At 35.2% G+C, this 21,393-nt stretch overlaps 1 protein-coding gene and 1 long non-coding RNA gene across 3 annotated transcripts; one reads left to right on the forward strand and one right to left on the reverse strand.

Annotated features, from left to right (window-relative positions):
* Nucleotides 1–1,073: 1,073 nt before the first annotated feature.
* On the reverse strand, nucleotides 1,074–1,720 carry LOC117780711. Of its 2 annotated transcripts, none has more exons than XR_004617110.1 (3): nucleotides 1,662–1,720; nucleotides 1,464–1,595; nucleotides 1,074–1,392 (listed from the first exon to the last, which is right to left on the reverse strand). It is a non-coding gene; the product is annotated as an uncharacterized LOC117780711 (long non-coding RNA). The 2 variants fall into 2 exon arrangements; XR_004617111.1 differs by having other exon boundaries at nucleotides 1,074–1,410.
* A 61-nt stretch (nucleotides 1,721–1,781) lies between these two features.
* On the forward strand, nucleotides 1,782–21,160 carry LOC117780710 (neuroplastin). The gene is made up of 7 exons (XM_034617342.1): nucleotides 1,782–1,945; nucleotides 3,277–3,379; nucleotides 17,555–17,678; nucleotides 20,011–20,171; nucleotides 20,457–20,564; nucleotides 20,649–20,840; nucleotides 20,917–21,160. Exons 2-7 carry the CDS (start codon nucleotides 3,307–3,309, stop codon nucleotides 21,051–21,053), a joined length of 795 nt encoding a protein of 264 aa, XP_034473233.1. The 5' UTR covers nucleotides 1,782–1,945; nucleotides 3,277–3,306; the 3' UTR covers nucleotides 21,054–21,160.
* Nucleotides 21,161–21,393: the final 233 nt, after the last annotated feature.

The following is a 21,393-nucleotide window of genomic DNA, read 5'->3' on the forward strand; positions in this document are numbered from 1 at the left end:
CGTATTTTGCTGCCTCTGCTTCTTCTCCACACACATAAATATTATATATTATATATATGGGCACCCCCTACAGCCCTCCTCCCCCATTGCCGCCCCCTACATCAGGCATCATCAACAACAACAACGAGAAGAAGAAGAATACGCTGCTCCTTTGCTCCAACGAGTTTTATCTTGTTTTCCGTTTTAATCATATGCGGGCGCAGAGAGACAATCACGTCATCCAGCTTGACACACACAAACAAAAACACACACACATATATATATATCTACATATAAATTAAGTATATATACTATAAAGTCATTTGTGTGAAGTTTAGAGCTGGCAGCCAAGTTTAAAACCGATTCATATACACGCAGTCAAGAAAGTGTTTTGTCAATTTCAAAAGTCACATATTTTTCTTATTATTATTATTATTTTTCAAAATAGTTAAATTCGAGGAAATTAATTTGTCTTATTTTAAACTTGTTTTAAAAAAAAATAATAAAATAGAAAAAAAAAGTTCCATTAAAAAAAATATATTTTTGGAAACAGAAATCCTGTCAGAACACTTTCTTGATTTACTGTAGGTTTGTGTGTGTGTGTGTGTAGGCGGCGCGTGAACTCAATCGGTATTTTTTCATTTCATTTAAAGCTCAACCAATTTAATTAACTCCACACATATGCATAGATATTATAATTGTCGCTTAATAATTATTAATAAGTGTTCAAGTCAAGCAGCATCGCATATCATCAAGACTACTTACGTCAATTTTGTTATTGTTCCCTCTTTCGCATGTAAGTATGCGTGCTTGTGTGTTTGAGTACAGTAAATAAACGATGACCGGGACACTGAGTCATGACTATCCGATGACGTTATGCTGCGCTAAAAGGCGATTTGTCTCAAAAGTGGACCGAACTTTGCCAATAAAACGCAGAACTTTATCAAAATGTTATGTTCTCATATAAGGAACACACACAGACACACACATACGCACATTCATATAAGAGTCTTTGCCAAAGCACACAAATCGATATCGAGTTCACTACAACACAATCGATAACATGCGGCCATCACTGACTGATGTAGAAACTATCGCGCTCAGCTGTTTTGTATATTTTTCTTTCAGCTGAAAATGCTGCCAACAATTAAGAAATACATACATACATAAGTAAAAATTAGATTACATGATGCGTCGCGATGAGTGCGCGCCTTTTGTTTTGAAATTAGCTTAGCAGCTACCCAACAAAAATCATGTTGAAACCGCTTTTGGGCAGCTCGTCAGTACCGCAACCCGCACCCGCAGCCGCCTTCCAAACCCGCCTGCCATTCCCACCGCAACGTTGCCCATTGGCCGCCGATACGTGAACGATTCACGTATTTCGTTGTCGCCGTCGTCTATTTGTATAAAATACTGCAATGAGGTCTTTATCTTAATGCGATATACATATGTATGTTAGTTCACTGGTATATACTAGTACATACGGAGTGTGGATATATAACTATGCTTATGACTCTTGATGGATACACGTCGCGGCGGGGTAAACAAACTCCCGCTGTTGCTCTGCAGTTGCTGCTGCTGATAACGATAACGATGCTCTTGCTGTCTGTCATCTGCTACGAATAAGCGAATTTGAATCTCAAAGAAACAGCAAAAACAATGAGCTAATAACAAATCCGTACCACTTTTATCAGTCAGCCATGACGACGTCGACGTCTCTGTCACTGTCGCTGCTTCTGCTGACCGACCGTTGGCCGAGCGAGCGCTGCCTTCAGTTGCTGTTGCTTTGTACACAGCTCTTTTGCCTACTCGCTCGGTTGCTGCACAGAGTCTAGTTCAGTCTGTTCGCTGAATTCGTTGCGTTACGTTTACGTTGCCTTTCCGTTCTGTTGTGCTCCGTGTCCGTTTTTGCCATTTCGGTTTGCTGTGTTGTTGTATAGTTGAGTTGCCTAGTACCAGGCCAGCAGTACGTATGGCCAATTTTTTCTAAGTCACCAATTTGTGTTGTGTGTTTTCCGAGGCACACACATAAAACAAGTAAAATAAAAAATATAAAATAAAGAAAGCAATTACACTCACCTACATAAAACATTCAACGTTTGTATATTATAAATGAGTTTTTCTCTTTAAGAGTGCGAGCATTTTAATAACCCAGGCTGGCAGCCAACGTCAATGTGCCATATTTCTTTTTTGGTTTGCGAGCCAAAAATTCTTCGACCCCCAGTCTCGTTTCATACGTGTGTGAGTGCATGTGTGTGTGTGTGTGTGACTGCGTGCATGTGAAAAAAGATGGAGAGAGAGAGCTTTTGGCTACGCATGGAAATGAATAACGTCAAAAGTTTCGTTTATCGCGACCAAACATAAGAAATTAGCAAAAGGTGCAGCGTCCATTCGCCGCCCACCGCATCCCCCCTTGCGTTGGCAGCACGTGTGCAGCACAAAACGTTGACGTTGACAAACGACAAATACAAAAGAGAGACAATGAGTGAAGAATTTTTATAAAATTGTATATGTTTTGTGCATATGTATTTAGTTGAATGCTTCTTCACATCCTTGAGCTGCCTCTCATTCTCACTCCCACTCTATCTCTCTCTCTCCCTCTCTCTCTCTCTGTCGAAGCACTTGAAGACGCCGCGGGCTTTCTTCTTGTTGATTTTCTTTCTTTTGATATTTCGTTGAATTTATGTATTTTTAAATTTTGTGCGAAAAGCATAAAATTGTATTTTAAAAACGCTAACTGAAACCCGTGCGGGAAAAACAAAACCAAAGACAAATTGCCAAAGAAACAAAGGAAAGCAAAAAATTTCAAATTGTTTGTTAAAATAAATTTTCTCCACTTTTTCTTTTATTGCAAAACATACAAAATAGCGACAAGAAATAAGAACAAAAGCTGGAGCTGGTTAAAAAAAATAGAAGGAGAAGAATCGTTATAATAAAACACAAATACAACCAACAACATCAACTAATATCAAATTAATCTTAAGCATAAATAATTTAAAAAAAAATAAAAGAAGAAAACATAAATAAATAAATCGTATAAATAAACCTATACATAAATTAATATTAATAATGATATACATAGTAAGTTAATCGTAAAGTACAAAACAAAATAAAACAATAAACATAAAAAGAAACAACAACAACAAACCAACCAACCAACCAAAAATAATTAATCAATCAATAAATAGTTAATGCAAATTTAATATGTACATGCAAGCAATTTGAAACGACAAAAATAAAAAACAACAGCGGCAACAGCAGCAAAATAATAATTACAACAATAACAACAACCAACAGCAACAACAACAATACGGATCAATACCAAATATGGAGGCAAAATTCTTGACTAGAGCTCTTTCATTCCTTTCGATATTTTTAGCGATTTATGCTCAATCATTTGGTAAGTTGACAACAACAATCATACACATACAAATGTTTATTAATCATAATAATACTAATAATATTGATAATGGCAGAATAAAAACAAAGCATAATTACCCCCTATATTTAAGCTATATTATATTATTATTATATATGTAAGTACCGACGTACGTATGTATCTGTACGTTTGTATCTATGTACATGGAACAATTTTTTTTATATGAGTGAATGTGTGTGTGTGTGTACATAGCTGCAGCAGATATTGCAAGCAATAACAAAAAGGAAAAAATGGTAGTATGTGGTTTACAATCCCCACCGTTCCCTCTCCCCCATCAGAAAGACGCCCTAATTGCCCGGTGCAAAGCTAACAACAACAACAATAACAGCACTTTTGCTGTTGTTTTTGTCGTTATATTCCCAGCAGAAACTTTAAAAATGAGAAATGTGCAGAAATCCGCAGTGTTTCTCATCTCGGAGACCTATATATACATACATGCTATAAAATTTCTTAAAGATATTTCAAGAAGTTGTGATGCAATTATTATCCAGATTTTGTTTTAAAATTGCGAATTTTCTTTTTCCGTTATAATATACACTTTTTTTTAACTTCTAACAAGAAGTCCTGAAGAAATTTGAATTTGATTTAATATCTTAACGATGTCGTAAGGCTTTTAATTTAATGATCACTTGTATTAATCATAATATAAATTGTTTGTGCCATCATTCCCCAGTCAAGACTTTGCTAGTTTAGATTTTATTGTAAAATTCAGCTGTTTTTGTGGCACTGTAATATATTTTTTGGTTGTACTTCCAGCACCTGTTTTTATTTCATTTTGACAAAATTTTGAACTTATGTTTGATTAAGTAAATATCGAATATTAGGAAACCAATTTTCTTTTAATTTCTTTTTTTCTGCCTTACCTTGGCTTCCAAAAATTGTTTTTGTAAATCCTTAAGAATTATTCGGAAATCGAATGTCACCATGATCCAAAGTTCTGCTGGGATATTACCACAAACACTCTCACACACCAATATATATAATACAACATAGCATTACATACACACACACACACGGCAGTCGAAACACACACGTTGAGTGAACACTTTCTTTTTGCTTAGTTTTTTTTTGTTTTCTCTTTTACAATGTAAAAGCTCACCTCGTCCTCACCTCCCCTTTTTCTTCTTCTTCTCACTTGAGGCCAGCGGGTTCGACATTCTCCCTTTCTCTCTCTTTCTCACACTTGTAAAGAGTGCTCTATCTCTATTATACACACTCTCTTTCTCTCTCTCTTTCTCTCACTCTCTCTCTGTCTCTGTCGCCCTGTCTATCTTTTTGGCCTTTAGTTAAGTGTACTTGTGCTTCGATATTTTTGTGTTGCTTTTTATAGTTTATATTGTTGGTTAGGTTTTCGTACTGGGACTGGTCGACATTGTATGTTGGCTCCTCTTCTTCTTCTTCACCTTTTGCTTCCCTCTATATACCTAAACACATACTATACATATGAATACATAAATATATATATATGATTTTTTTGCTCGCTCATTTGATTTTCAATTTTCCACACAATTGCAAAAAAAGGGGAAAGAAAAAGAAAACAGAACAAACCAACAACAACAACAAATATATTAAATTCATTTTAAATCTTATGAATTTTGTACATGCTGTTTAGTTTTAGATATTTACACGGTCGCCAGGTATAGATAGAGATTCTAGTCTTAGCCGGTACAATTCCATCCGTCCATCTGTTCATTCGCTTGTTTATATTAACTTATCGATTCGACCGTACTCGGTACTAGGTACACTACATTCGATACTCTCTGGACCGGCTATCATTGTTTACATTGCGCCAATAGCAACTGTTCTGGCCGTCAATATTCCCAATATTATTATAGCCTTTGAATTGCTTTTATCTATGATGCTCCCGTCGATATATGTATGTATCTATTTATTATTCTAAGCATACTATTCATTTAACATATAACCAGGCCATCTATCTATTGCCCAATGCATTGTCTTTATAATCAGTATAATCAAGTTTTTATACCCTGTACCAGAAAATACACATATTTACTTTGTGCAAGAGTATAAAGTCAGTATAAAGTATACATATTTCTGGTCAGTATCAACCATACGAAAAGTCATGTCCGTCTGACTGTATACAACAAATCTCAGAAATGGTGAGAGGCACAAAATTTGCTATGTTTGACTCCTTAAAAGTGCAGGGAGATCAAGTTTAGTCAATCTTTGTTTTTTCAATTTGGAATTTTTATTTAACCTGAACACACAATGGATCCAACAAAAATGCAGTACAAAAGTGGACGAGATCAAAAACCTTAAAGCAGAGAAATTTAAGAAAATATGTTCTTCTGGTTCTTGGGTGAAAGTAATTTCAAGTTATTTGACAAGTCTGTAATATATTTCTTTTGTAGAATTATAAATATCAATTATAGATATAACAATACTTTAAGATATTGTATTAAATATAGACAATGCTGATGGTATTTGTGCAAATAGCGGTATCTAATCTATATAAATATATAATGTACAATTAGTTCCAATACATGCAATTTTGTTGTTTACAATATTATTGGTATTCTTTAGAAACTTGAAATCTTTGTTTACAGAAAGTTTTGAGTTGGAGTATTGTTTATACGAAAATATTTATACCCATGAATGGATAACACACTGCTTTCTTATACTCTACGCTTTGCCGGTATTAGGGTATTTAAGTTTCGATGCATTGCTGCTTTCCTTTCAGGTGTATTTCAGGAATATTTTAATCTCTTCCGATTATCAATTTTATTTTGCACATGTTTTCTGTTTTCTTTACCTTTTTCTTTTCATTTTGTGTGTGTTTCAAGGTACACATAATATTTTCAATGCTTTTTTGAATTGTTTACATAAATATTCGGAATCATACGTAAAATAATAGATACGTATTCGGGAAGGGGGAAACTATTGATATTTTAATGGTAAATTTTGCGAACTCTCCGATGGTAAAAAAATTTACCGTGTAATATATCGACATATATGTGTGTACTCGTAGAACAGAAAAACTATATATACCAGCTTACAAATGTACCATATGAATCACGAGCTGGTTAGCACTATAAAGTATTTGCATTCCTAGTGTAGTAGTTGTGTTTGTTTCATTTGTTGTTATTGCTTGTTACTTAAAAGCGAATTGCGTAGGCAAATCAAAACCACGTGTTGTCCAGGTGTTTATGTTGGCTAACGGAAAGGTATTTTTTTTTGTGTTTTTTTTGCTTTCTATCTGCAACTGGATTTTCACATTTCTCGAGGTATTTTCCGACTTGCGCTCAGGTTTTTGAACTTTGCGATAGTGTTGAACAAGAACAAAAAAGCTCGCTGAATTGTCCTGTGTGTGTGTGTGTGTGTGTTTACATTGGGGCTTACGAGTTTAGTTTTCTTGTTGCCATGTTTATTTAACAGCATTTTCATTACATTAATAAATGTCAAATATTTAAATTTCGGCTCGCCCAACACAACACAGTCGCAAAATTGAAGAAAATAAACGCCTTGCACACTGGAGCAAAGCTCATTGCAAACTCATGGTTAACATTAAAATTTGAAAATTTCTATAAAAATCAAGCAATAGCTTTTATTTAAAACATTATAATTATAACAGTCTGCTTTTAATAAATTTATAATGTCTAACGAGTGGATTCATTATAATGTACTCATAAGTTACTCATGGCAAAATACAAAGAAAAATTCTATAATCCATTTGCTTAATACATAAGTATTATCACCCTTATTGCTTTGTTCAGCACAAAGAAAGGAATTATCTTTTAAAACTCTTGGTTTTTTTTTCATACTTGATTTGAATATATTTATAGATATAAACGAATCATGGTAAATAGTTGTCTTCAAAGATATGGAATCTGTTTGGTGTCTGTTTTTTCTTGTTGCATTATTTTTATGCATTATTTTTATAAAACGCAATAAACATGAAATGCAATTTCCCTTTCAATGTCGTTACCGCGTCATGGTAAAAGAAAAGCCTCCCAGTTGTGGGGGCGTGGCCATATTGTTGGGAATGTGCAGTATATTGAATTGCCTGCAACTCGAATGGTGGCACATTTTGCTATAGAGGTTGCCTCTGTGTTTCCGGTCGTGCCAGATATAATGACTGCTTAAACAGAGCACACACAGATACACACCCACACACTCTATAGAAATGTATCTGTATCTGTAAATTGCACCTTTCGCATGACTCTGCTGCGCTTTCATGCTAATTTACTATACAAATTGTTGGAGCTGAGAATCCAAAGCGGGAAACAACTTTTGTCTTTTCACTCTTATCTATTGCGTGTGGCCATGGCCCTTCTCTCTCTTTCTTTGTCTCTTTCTCTTTGCAGTAGCTTTCATTAGCAGGCACCTGACAAAACCTAACAGTTCACACATCGTCTATTTAAAAGCAGACAGGCACTAATACGAGATAAATATGTACATGTGTATGCTTTTGTTAGACTTTATATGTATATATATATATGTATATGGTATATATTCACATATTTAAAAATAAATATAAATAAGTTTTTGCGTGAGAACAATAAATGTATATCTATACGTTGTCTGTCTCTCTGTCAACAAAAACGAATTGAAAACATTTGCGCATGAATATTTTCTATTCTTTTCTTTGTTTTTACTTTATGTTTTTGAAATGTCAAGTTTTCATTTTGCACTTGAGGACAATTGCGTGTGGCCCACTGTGCTTGCAGACAGTCTATACACACATACACACACACACACACATTTGAATGTCTGATAACTGTATGCGAATTATTCGTCTGACTGTCTGCCAACGCTTTTGTTGTTGTATGTTTAGCATTTCATCAGTAGCCGCCACCAAGTACGAAAAACAAAAACAAAATCAAAGCGCTGCCAAATTAAAAGTCGTCACAAACGTCACTAGCTACCACATTCCTACCTCCCGCTCTCTCCTTAACGTTAAATCAATCAGGCGCACTGCATGGTGCTCAATGGTGAAGGGAGGGACAGACATGGAGAGAAAGAGAGAGATAGAGAGGGAGGGGTTTGTCCGTTCTGTCTGAATTGGATTTCTGCTCAAATATTTTCACTTCTTGGCTCAAAGCTAACTATACATTTTACTCCATTTTCAGTAAAAAGATAGGGAGTGAAAGAGAGTGAGAGAGTGGCTCGATCGATTATGTCGCCTTTGTCTTGCTGCACATTTCAACACTCTTTATCTGTCTCACTGCCTCGCGTTTTGTTTTACAATCGCATTGGCTTCAATGCTATTCGATAAATTCTTTGTCGTTTGCAATAGAGCATTTAAAGGAGAAGAGCGAGGAGGAGGAGGAAGAAAATAAAGAGAGAGATTTTTCGCTTCATTGACTTTGACAATTTGAAAATTCTCGGCTTCAAAGTTCAAAAGTTCCTGCAAAAGCATTTGTGTGAGTGCACTTGTATGTATGTTTTTACAAGTTGTTTATATGTATGTGTACAAATAAAATGGCAAGCACTGTGGCAAAGAGAGTGTAATAAACTTGTGTGCTGCTGCCTGTTTTTCCCTTTTTTTCTATATGAATATGTTTGCTTGTATGTGCATACATTCAAATGTCCATTTAGTTTTCTTCGAATCAATTTGCGTTGGTTTCAATTGTACGAAGCCAATAATAATTGACATAAATGTCTGGCACGAGGAGGAAGGCCGAGTGAAATATTCAAAACTGTCTGACATGTTTTCCCTGCATTATTTATTGGATCAGAAATGTGCTACAGTGACGTTTGGCAGTTGCTGTCCATCGCTGCTCAAACTGTATTCTATGTGCTGGGATCGGTGTTTTCAACTTTTGGGAAACGTCTACAATAGCCGTAAGGCTAGAAGATTGATCAAAATCTGAATTTTTAAGTAAAATATTTTGAAAAATTGATGATGATTTCTTTTTAGTTTCTGAGTGTTAAAAATGTGGCGATCATTATCAAAATAAGGTCAATTTATTTTATAATTATTGTACTGAGTGGATCTCATTATTAAATCTTTTCCTAACTTGTTATTAGAAACTTTACCTACTGTTATAAAATATAAACAAATTATTGTTAAATATCTGGACTTTTTTTTTTTCAAATAATCTATAAGTTTTAAATCTATTTTTCTTTTTTAATAGTATCCCCTCAAATTTCATCACAAATGTATTTATCATTATCAAAATTAAGGCTTTTTTTCTTAAATTATTTATCCTAATGTATTATTTAATTATTTTTTTAACTTTTTCCAAGCAACATAAGAAATTATACTAAAATAGAAGGAAAAAGAGTATTTGAAGATAAGGTTATTTTTTTTTTAATCGTATATTTGAATTGTAAGAAAGTAGTTTATCAAAAAGGGAGTCCATAAAAAGTCTGTTGTGGCAACACTGGCTAAGATCGTGTTGTGTACAGTAGCTGCCAAACTGTATCGGCATTTCATTGCCGCAATTTGAACCGATTGAGAGCTGGAAATTAAATTTAGCTTATGTTTATTTCGTTTAATTAGACAACTGCAAGGCAAATAAAATATTTATGTACACAACACCTCTCCTCTCCTCCCCTATTCCCTTCCACACCCATACAAATGAGAATGAAAAAACTACATGAGATTTTTGTTCTTTCCTTTAAAATACTTGAAAACATTAAACAAGTGTTTTGTTAATGTTTGTTTGCTTAAATCTTTAATGTGTATTGCCAGCAAAAGCCAACAAAATTAAACTTAAATACATTTTTTCAAGTTCTTCGTTCAAATACGTTTACAGTTTTTGTATATTTGTTGTTGTTGTTCTTTTCTGGTTTTGCTGTGAGGATAAAACTGCAAAACTTTTTCTACATACGCTGCAAGAGAGAGAGGGAAAGTAAAAGAGAGAGAGAGAGAGAGAGAGAGACACGAACGCTCAGACGCCTAGTCATTTTCATTTTGGTTGCTCTTGCTAATTTTAAAATAGACAAACAATTTTTTATTTCAATTTACAGCAGCAAGTCACAAACACACACACATACACATCTGTTTAGAAACACAAACACATGCACATATGATACTGCTCCTCTCAGCCCAGACACATGACTCGACGTCGCAGTCTCCGTCGCCGTCGCAGTCTTCGATGTTGTTGTTGCTTTTGCCTTTGCTCTGTCTTCACCTCTCTTTCTCCTCTTCCGGCACTTTTGTTTGCCTTAGCGAGTAACTCGGTTGCGTATTTAAATATTTATGTATGCGCGTATTTATAAATCTCTGTCTGATTATGATAAGCATGATAATGATAATGGTTAGTTGACACTTTTGTTGTTGCTGTAGCGCCCCATTAACAGCGGTCTGTCAAGTGCATAATGCAGTTTCTGAATCTTACTGACCCGCATGCCGTCTCTCTCACTCTCATTAGTCTTTCTCTCGCTTTGTTTGTATTTACATTTGACTTGTTCATTTTTCAACAGCTTGTTTTTGTCTCTTTATTATTATTATTATTGGAATTGCTTTGTTTTAGCATTTAATTGGCATGTTTCGTGCAAAATACTTAATTAATTTCACATGCTCCGTTCACTGACCGACCGATCGATTGATTTAAGTGCGTGTGTGTGTGTGTAGTTGTTGTTTTTACTCAATTGGTCAACCACTTGCATCCATCAGTCATCCTCTTGTTACATTCGAAGCCACTTGAATTGGCAAAGCTGATTTTGCTTTCATTTTACTTTCCTTTTTGTCATTTTTATTCAAGTACCCAAAGTGCAAAGAGGATATTGGGGATTTGTAGCAATGCTGTCTGTCCTCGGCTAAGGTCTGTCTAACGCTTCGCTAACCACTCACTGCGTTAACATCATTAAACAATGTTAAAGCGCTGCACTCATGCAAATGCTCACACGGTCGCTTGACAGAGCGCAAAAAAATTTCTTCGAAGCTCAGCTCTGTTTGATCAACCCAACAGGATGCAATTTATCAGCGGCTGCGAACTAAAATTGAATCAGCGACAGTGCAGATAGGGACAAGGATAGTAATAGGATTTCACGTCAACGTTTAACTCGATTTCAACAGTGTGCGCACCAACTTCCTTTGATGCTAGCAGAAAAAGGTTGTGAGTAAAAACTCATAATTGAGTTCCTCTTTGAGGTATAAAGTGCGCGGGGCCCATGTAAAGTGCTCTTTAACTCTTTAACTGTGGGCTTTCACGTGTACAACCCCTGCTAAAAATAACACACACACATAAACACACATTGGCATAGACAAGCCCATAATATAGACGCAATCAATTTTGTTTCGTGTTAATTAATTTTGCCATGTTTTTTTTTTCTCTCGCTCTCTGTCTTATTGCTTGTTGAAATTCTCTAAATGAGTGCACTTTTTGCTCGTTTTTGCGGCTTTTTTTAAAATGCTCGTTGTAAATAAATATTTTAATTGCCTTTAGCTATAATATTTTCCACTGCAACAACAACAACAATAACAAGGTGGCTATTTGTTGCCAATACTATGCCTCAAAAAATAATAAAACTTACACAATCACACTCACACTTACGCGCACACATAAACAGACAAATGCCAATAGCAATATGTCACGAGTGCTGCTGAGAGGGGGAGAGAGCAAGAGTGGTGCAGTGAGGTGTATGTGCTGCTGCTCCTGCTGCTGCTCCTGCTGCTGCTCCTGCTGCTGGCAGCCATAAATTTGATTAAATAAAGTTTTAGTTGGCGCTTTTTGTGCTCACTTCTCGATTTGTTCTGTGTGCCCATGCTTTTATTTGGCACAAGGAATGCGACAAAAACTATGCTAAATGAACAAGCAATAAACCATAAATTTCTAGTCACCGACAACAACAACAGCGGCAGCAAACAGCTGTAGCGGTTAAACGGTTAGGGCTTGCAAGTGTATAGCAAGTCAAAAAGAGGGAGAGGTGGGCGGTGCGAGGAGAGATGTGAGAGAGTTGCGCTGCAAAATATTAAGGTGTGTTAGGCGCACGTGTGTGAGTTTGTGTGTGCGTCTGTCTGTGTAGTTGTATAAATTTATAATACTTTTTCAGCTGCGCCCGTTGTCTTCTGCTTTTCAATGCAATATGCTTATGATATGTATGTTTGTACATATGTACACATGGAGAAAATGTATTCTATGTGTGTGTGCGCTGTCCAAAGTGACAAGAGCATTTTTGGTTAGCCAGAAGTGGTGGGAGCGAGTGAAAGGGAGAGGGAAGAGAGTGAACGTATGTAAATTAAATTGTTGTCTGCAATCTTTTATTTTTTGCGCTTTATTTTCTATAAAGCTGTCAGCTCAACAAATAAAAGAGAAGTCACACATTTTCAGATGTGTATTTGTATACGGTTAATCATTGAGTGTGTTGACATGCAGTGATAAGAAGCATGTCCGTTGGCTCGTTAAATCAACTGATAAGATTGCGGCTTTATCATATACGAATTTATTGCCATATTAGCCTTTGCTTATTTGTTGTTATTCAATGTACTTGTGTTACCGCCTGTGATAAGCCAGCAGCTGATAACAATTTTGGGGTCGTTATCAAAAAGCGGCACATGGTCATTGAACACAATTATTTACACACACACACACACAGACACACACACACATACATACATACAAGGTTCAAGAATATGCAGTTAAAACTGGACATCGTTGACGTCATCGTTACCCAATGCCGTATGTGTGTGTATGTATATATGTATGAGTGTATGGTCAGTTGATGGTAATCAATTTGATTGGGAAAATTAAACAAGTTGCGTCAGAGATGCATTAAGCATATGATTGGTCACATTAATTGGCGTCCAGTGTTGTGCAATGTCACGTAATAACTGGGTGATTAAATAACACTTGAATTGATCTCAAGGAAAATCTATGTATTATTATACACATTTATTGCTAATAATAAGCAGCACGCATACTGTTAATCATATAATTATTTTGACAAAATTAATAATGCACATATAGTATGTCTATTAATTTTTTTATAATGATGATTTTTTATTTTTTGTTTCTTATTTTATTACATTAAAAATGAAATGTTTTTATTTTTTTCATTTTATGAAGTCAACTCAGAACAGTTGTAAATGTGAATTTCGTGATTTGTCAAAATAATTTCCTATCCAACTGTTTGCATTTGTATTTAGTGGTTTTGAGTGCAGCGTGTGATTGTTATTGATAACATTGGATCAATACACTCAAATATATGTATTTAATATATGACACCAATTGCACATTCCGATAATAATAAAATACTTCTCCAGGGTTCAATTATCGCATCACATTCATAAGCCAATTAATTTTATTTTTAACTCTACGTTAATTTCAATTGGTTTCTTCATTTTTAAACTTTGTTTCTGTTTATTTTCTGTGTGTATATTTAAGCAAGATTTACGACACATTTAGTATAAATAAATTGATCTACATATACATATTCAATATATTTTTTTTGTAACTTGGCGCTGAAATCAAATAATCCAAAAACTTGAATCACATATAAAAACACAAATCAACAAAATAAAAAAATACACAAAAAGTCGATCGAATTGGATCGGATCGTATATAGTAACCATATATATTATAGAGTGTAAAAGACTAATTAAAAAGCCACAAAGCCATTTTTGTTGTTAATTGTCGATGTGTTTTCTTAATTTCAATGATTATGGTTTTCACCCTCTGCCACCTTCCCCGTTCCCTCTATGTTACCCCAATTCTCTCAATTCTCTCTCTCTCGCTATTTGATGAATAAAATCGAAATTGTTGTAATCTTTTTGCTGTGTGTGTTTTATATACTGTATGCTATATAACTGTGATCTATTGGAAATAACAACAACAACATCAACACAGCGAATGACAGCGACGAATCGTCGGAGTTTGCACACGCCGTAGAGCCCGTGATTTATTACGGCGATAAGAATGTGAATATCGGTCAACCTTTTGAGATCACTTGCGTCATTCCTATAACGGAGAAGATACATTGGGTGAAGAACGGCGAGTCGATCGCTCGTCACAATTTGCGTCACGGACACGACGAGCATTCGTACTCGCTGTCGGAGACTGCCATTGAGGGTGAGTATCTTGAGAGAGGGCGTGGTGGAAGTAAAAAGGTGAAGTTCCTGAGATGGAAAAAGCAGCAAAAATAAATGCCAATTTGAGTGGAAAGATATGCTATTCTACTCATGGTGAAAATATGTTGAGAGAAATTAAGTGAGAGTGTTATACTCTTTACTCCACGTTGTAATAATTTCACCATGATTTGGTTATGCTCTCTGAGAGAGAGAGAGAGAGGGCTGTCGCTCTCACAACTTCACCTTATTAACTCCGCCATGTTTGAGAGGAAGTCGTCGCATTATTGACCACACCACAACTCACAACAACAACTGCAGGCGAAAAGCACAAGATCGAGGCACATCTGAAGGTGCGACATGCACTGAAGGTGCACGAGGGACACTATCAGTGCACCAACAATCATCGGCATGCCACCGGATCGCACATGTTGCACGTGCACGGCAAGGAGTCGAGTTCCACGGAGAGTGGTTATCAGACGATTGATGAAATGACGCCAAGTTCGCCGAATGAGATCTTTACCAATACGTGGAAGGAGCAACAACAACAACAGCAATCGCACAAGTTGCACAAGCAACAACATTACCCCAACTCGGCTTTTGGTAATGCATCGTCGGATTATGGAAAGGTCTTTGGTTATGCACCCCCCGCACCGACAAGCAAATATAATGATCTCACCACACCTTGGCATACATCTTCGTCTTCTTCTTCTTCATCACTTGGCAACGGCATTCATCGGATTTATTCGGCAACGCCACCAGATTTTCCACCACCACGTTTCAATCTAATGGAGCATACGGTGGCGCCACCAGAGCCGCCCACAATTCAGCTGTATAATCAAACGCTGCCACATCATCGCCAACATGCGACAACCACGACAACAGCACTGGACACTGCCACAGCGATAGGCGCAGATTTATCGATAGTCACAGATTCATCGGCAACATCATCAACTCATCATCGTGGCCATCATCAGCAACAGCTGCAACAACAGCAACTACAACACGCTTATCAACTGCCGCTGCCACCGCAGCCACCGCATCAAGCGCATTCCTCGCATCGCAATGAGAAATATCAGACGTCCTATTCACCGCAGTTTATACCACCGGCGTTAGGTGGCGCTGTTACCGCTACACCTGCAACCAATAACAACAATGGGTTGATGCAGCAGCAGCCCAAGACGTTCTTGCCTATTAATAAGGGTGAGCCACATACACACACACACCCACGCACTCACACATTGAGCACACTCTTACATATACATTCCAGCATACATGCTCACATACATACATACATACTCTCTCAAAACTCTATCAAGATTTCAGTCAGTTTCACTTGCCCTTGTGTTGTTGTCTTCCTTGCTTTCACATGCGCCACCACCCCCACTCCCCACACTCTCCTACCATTTTTTTTTTTTAAACTAAAGCTACTCTTTACATAACCGTCGCATCACTTTGTCTAAGCTCGCTCTCGCTCTTTTCTCTCTCCTCTTTCGCTCTCCTTACTCTTTTTTTTTGCGACTCTTACTAGTATGCAACATCGATAACAATAGCACGCTTTTCATCGTTCAAACTTCACATCGATAGTCTATTTTGGTGTAGTTGGCTTATTAAACGTTACTTTACGTTACGTTAATCGCTGACTCTGGCCGTTTAGCCGTTTGTAAGCTCGTTCGATTAACACACACACACACACACACGCACAGCCAAACTTTAAATTTAGCCTCTATTTATTGTTGTTTATTTTTCTTTGTTTCTATGTGTAACAATTTTTGATTTTATTTATGTGTCGCTATAGTTGTTGTCGTTGTTGTCATTGTCATTGTTGTTGTTGTTGTTGTTGTTGTTGTTGTTGTTGCTCTTGTCATTATTATTATCAGTTGTATTTCGATGTTTTAGTTGTTTGCCTTAGTTTTGAACACACTGCTACTGCTGTCAGGTGCACAGCTCTCACTTCAATTTGATTGATTGGCGGCCATTTTGGTGACGCATATTAAATTCGATTGTAATTTCAAATTGGCGATGGCGCTAAACTGTATGTTTTTTCTTTTTCTGATAAGCCGTGTTCTGTTGCCCCCAAATACCATGAAACAAAACATCATATTCATTGCTCTCTTGCTCTTTTTTTGTCCACTCTGAGCCATCTCAAATATGCATATGCGATAGTATTTGTGTGGCCAACAGTTATCAATGTTGATCTCAGCTTTAGCTGTCGTTTTCGCTTAACATTGTTTTTGCTTATGCATTAAAATCTCGATATATATTACATATACTTACTACATTTACATATCTAGGTATCGACCTGGATATTTGCTCCATTTTAATTGCAGCTAACTTAAAAAAAAACTACATATTAATTATTGTAACTACTTAAACTAACTATACATATCACTTATTAAAACATATAAACGTAACAATTATATGCCGCGTAAATGAAATTTATTTGATTTCAGTCCAAGTTTAAAAAATCAATATTACAAACCAAATATACTTATCATTAAATAAATTATTTATATATCATAGATGTGTCTATGTATAGCAGAAAATAAAATTCGAAATTCGCAAAAAAAAAATTAATGTATGCTGTTTTCATTTATTTTAATTTTAGTTTTAGTCTTGGGTTACATTTTAAAGTAAATAAAAAAAAAAATTATATAATATTCTTTGCACTACGTTTATTATTATCTGATTATCTTTAGCATTTACTAGACTTTGTGTGTAACTTTGTTGCCCTCTTAAGTTGCCAATATTATTTATTTAAAGCAGTCCAATATTAAAGTGTACCCCGAAAATCTCGACATCTCAGCTCATTTCTCTCTGTCAAACCTAAAAACGAAACAAAAACTACCTGTGATACCTGCCCCCTGCCCCGCCCCCCAACCACCTCTCATATATTAAGCGCTCGCTTCTCAAATTTATCTACAATATTCGCGTATTACTCAGTTTTATACTATATTCAAGCCATATAATCTTTATCTTGTTTGTTTTTTTTTATATGCATAATAACTTTTAGTCATAAATATTTGTTTAAGCATTTATTTATGTAAGCGTTGTTTCCTCCCCATTTTTACGATATATTTGTACAATACTTAATCCATACTTTCTGTGTAAATATTAACACTAATCTAATATCATTTCTCTCTGAATTCTCTTCCCATCAGGGCCAGATTCGTTGGTGCCAAATTATGACAATGTGGAGCATAAAATGGTTTTTTATAAAATTCGAATGCCACTTGTGCTCAGCTGCAATGTGAAAAATACGGAATCCAATGATCCACTGATATGGTAAGTAACAAACTCGGATAGCAAATAAGACATATTTGTTAACCACAAAACAAAATTTAAAAAAAAGAAACATGAATATACTTTTATTTTTTTTATTTTCGTTATAAAAATTAATCTTATTTTTTACCTTAAAAAAATATCAAATGAATTTAATACTTGCATTTATCCAATCTTCAAATAACTTTTTTAATAATAATTTTCAATATTTTTTCTGATGTTTCATTATAATAATTGTAAATATAAGTTTAATTTACAAAATCCCAAAGCATAAAAAAACTCTGAAAGATATTACAATAAATTCTGTAGTATTTCTTGGTATGTGCATTACATTTTTATTGAAATAAAAATAATTTGTGTAGTTAAAAAGTGAAAATTGGGGTTATACTAGGTTGTTTTTAATTAAAATTTAAATGTTATTGGTATTTCCAAAATGTTATGTTAGAAAAAAATATTATTTATTTACATATTTTTCTAATAACATTTTGTAAATAAATGATATTTAACAAATTATAGTTGTTACGGTTGCTGGTAAAACTATAATTATAACCCCCCAACTCCCTAGTGTCCACATCTACATTCATAGTCCCCATCCACTGACCAATATACGCACAGTTGTGTTCATGAAAATAGTAGTGTTGCTCTACACAAATCTTAAGCCAAATAAAATGGTACTTTTACCGTTGAAAAATCAAAAAATACCCACTCTTTGATTAGAATAGTATGCAAAGAAGAGTACAGTGAAAAAATTTCATTACTTTGGTCGGAATTTTGATGTTTTGACGATTTTAGAGAAATGCAATTTTAATTGGCCGTTCTGTGAAATAGTAGTGCAGGATATAAGAAGTAAAAAAAATAAAAAACTTAATAAATGCAGTTAGACTAATGTAAAATAGTTTTTGCTTCCCTTTTTAGTATCCACTAATATTTTCGTGAATTTTTTTATCTTAAGCCCCATAGTAAATATGTCTCTAAGTTCACAACAAAAAAGCATCTCAATTTAATAATTTTAATATTTGTTTCATATTGGTTTCAAAATATTGTGTTTGTCACTTAATTTTTTGTTTCAACATTTAGAGTTCAGTCGCACTACTATTTTCATGAACACAGCTGTATGTTATATAGACGGAGGCACCTTCTCCGACACTTTCATTCCATGGCCAGCATACTAGTTGGCAGTTATAAGAACAATCATTTTAATACGGCACAGCTAAGCACTTTTGCTTAATTATGTTGCCCCTCTTGTTCCCCCTCCACCTTCCCTCTGCCTGCTGCCCTGGACTAAACCTACAATTGACTGACTGACGTAACCTGAAGAGAGCATAGTGAGCGGGTTGAGGGCGCTGAAAAATGTCCGACCGATTTGCCGGCCTGCCAGAGAGCGGGCTTTTCCGACTTGGTTTCTCTCTCACTCTCGCTCTCTCTCTGTGCTTGTGTGGGTGTATGGGTGTGTGTGTAACAGCCTCGTAATGGTAATGACACTTTGTGCCGGTCCTTTAGTTGGGCCAGGGCCGATGCTTAACGTGCCTCACGTTGAATTAGTCCTAAATAATTGGCACCAAACTTCCTTAATAAAGCTTTGCAATTTGGGCAACAAGGGCCTTCAAAACCTCTTTGGTACCCCAATGTACAAAGCTCTGTTCCAAAAACCGATTTAAATAAAAGCTAAACATATACAACATGATTTCAACTTATTCTATGAACACTTATCTATAGGTACTTAAGTAACTTCCCACACTTCATCGAAAAAGAGCTAAGCTCCAATAACAAAAATTGAAATCAATACTCAACATAGTTTACCGAAAGATTATTTGTATCTATACTACGATTTTGAAAATCTATTTTCGATATTTGTTTTATGAAACCATAATTACATTTATTCCTTTTTAAATCCTGGACTACACCTCTTTAATAATAATATTAATACTAACCTAACCATTAATACCAATCGATGGGGTTTCTATTAACTTCTCGCCCCTTTTTTTAAGAATAAAGCCTTATACCGACAATGATAATATGAACACGATAGAGAAATTCAAGTGTTTTTTAAACTTTTCTTATAAAATCTTACACCAACCAATAAGTTATTGAATAACTTCTCCCTCTTAATCAGACAAATTCTAAATACCTATATTAATTAAGTAAACGTCAGTTAAAAAATCAGCCTATCGTCATATATTTGTATGAATATCATTATGAATTCCTTAAAACAAGTTTTGATATTTGTTTAAATATACTATAGATTTTGAAACCTTTTGATAAACTCCATTAATAAATTTCAAATTTCAGCTTAAACTTTCCTATTGTGAGACTAAAATCGTCCCCTTTTTTACAGGAAAAAGCAAGGCGTCAATGTGACGGATGAGCCATCTCTGAGAGGTCGCTTCTCATTGATTCATGCTGAGAGAAAGTTCGTGATTGACAAAGCGGAAGCTACCGACGATGGCGTCTACAGTTGTGAGTTCAACGGCGTGTCCAAGAATATTACGGCGATTGGTAAGACATATTAATATAAAGTTAATCAGTATTCCTCGTTAGAGTTGATATTTAATAAATATCAAAATTAAAATTATTCTTAATTTTTTGTCAAGTCTTAAAACACATAAATTAGGCCCATTTTGATTATTCTAACACACAAATTTAATTTAATCTTCTTCAGTTGAAATTTTGATCAATTTATAATAAATGCTGAATACATAATAAATATAAAACTAAATATGTAAGATTTTGACCGCAAAAACGCTAATTATTATAAAATTTGTTAATATTTGATATTTGTAGCTAGAGTGTTCGTACGAGTGCCTTCAAATAATGGTGTTGTAGAGGGTGAGAAGATGATAATCCAATGCACGGTGATCGGTAGTAATCCCCGATTGTCATGGACTTATGGTAAGTAATACCGTTTTTTAACTAAAAGTATTTATTTCGCATAAAATCTATACTAAAGATTTACAAAAACGATTTGTTTATTAGGTAATATAGATTTAGGAAATAGCACACGTTACATACTTAAACCGGATGAGAAGGGCATAGAAAATGCCGTTCTAATGTTGGAGAATGTTACAAAGGAAGATAAGGGCGACTATAAATGCACCGCACGCAACGAGGCCAATGATTATCTGAATGAAGAAGAGGTCAGCGATTTTACAACCGTTCGTGTTAAGGGTACGTACTGACAACCGAGTCAAATTAAATTCCAATTTCAATTTTACAACTGGTTTTATTTTCTTGGTTCTTTTAGGCAAATTTGCTGCGTTGTGGCCTTTTTTGGGCATCTGTGCTGAGGTGCTGATTCTTTGTGTGATCATTCTCATCTATGAGAAGCGACGCAACAAGAGCGAACTGGAGGAGAGTGATACTGATCCCCAAGAACAGTAAGTTTGCCAACCACAACAACAACAACAGTAAGACCAACCACAACAACAGCCAGAACACAAGTAATCATCAACAACCTGCAACCCTACAACAACAAAAGCAGTCCACAACAAAAACAACACCAAATATTTTGTTAAAACATTTGAAACGCAGCAGAAAATTTACATTTTAGTTAATAAACTGCAAATTAAAGACGTTTGAAGCTGCATTCGCAATGCGCAACAGACACACAACACACATAACACACACACACAACACACACAGACATATGCGACGTACTTACACACATACACAACACACGGACAAATAACAGCAGCAGCAAGAAATTTAGCAAAATTTTTCT

Source organism: Drosophila innubila (assembly GCF_004354385.1).
Source record: "Drosophila innubila isolate TH190305 chromosome 2L unlocalized genomic scaffold, UK_Dinn_1.0 4_B_2L, whole genome shotgun sequence".
Taxonomy (NCBI): domain Eukaryota; kingdom Metazoa; phylum Arthropoda; class Insecta; order Diptera; family Drosophilidae; genus Drosophila; species Drosophila innubila.

Coding starts and splice junctions, on each gene's coding strand:
- LOC117780710 (XM_034617342.1), top strand. CDS start 3,307: ATGGAGGCAAAATTCTTGACTAGAGCTCTTTCATTCCTTTCGATATTT. Junction 3,380..17,554: donor GATTTATGCTCAATCATTTG/GTAAGTTGACAA, acceptor TCTTCCCATCAG/GGCCAGATTCGTTGGTGCCA. Junction 20,565..20,648: donor CCGATTGTCATGGACTTATG/GTAAGTAATACC, acceptor TTTGTTTATTAG/GTAATATAGATTTAGGAAAT.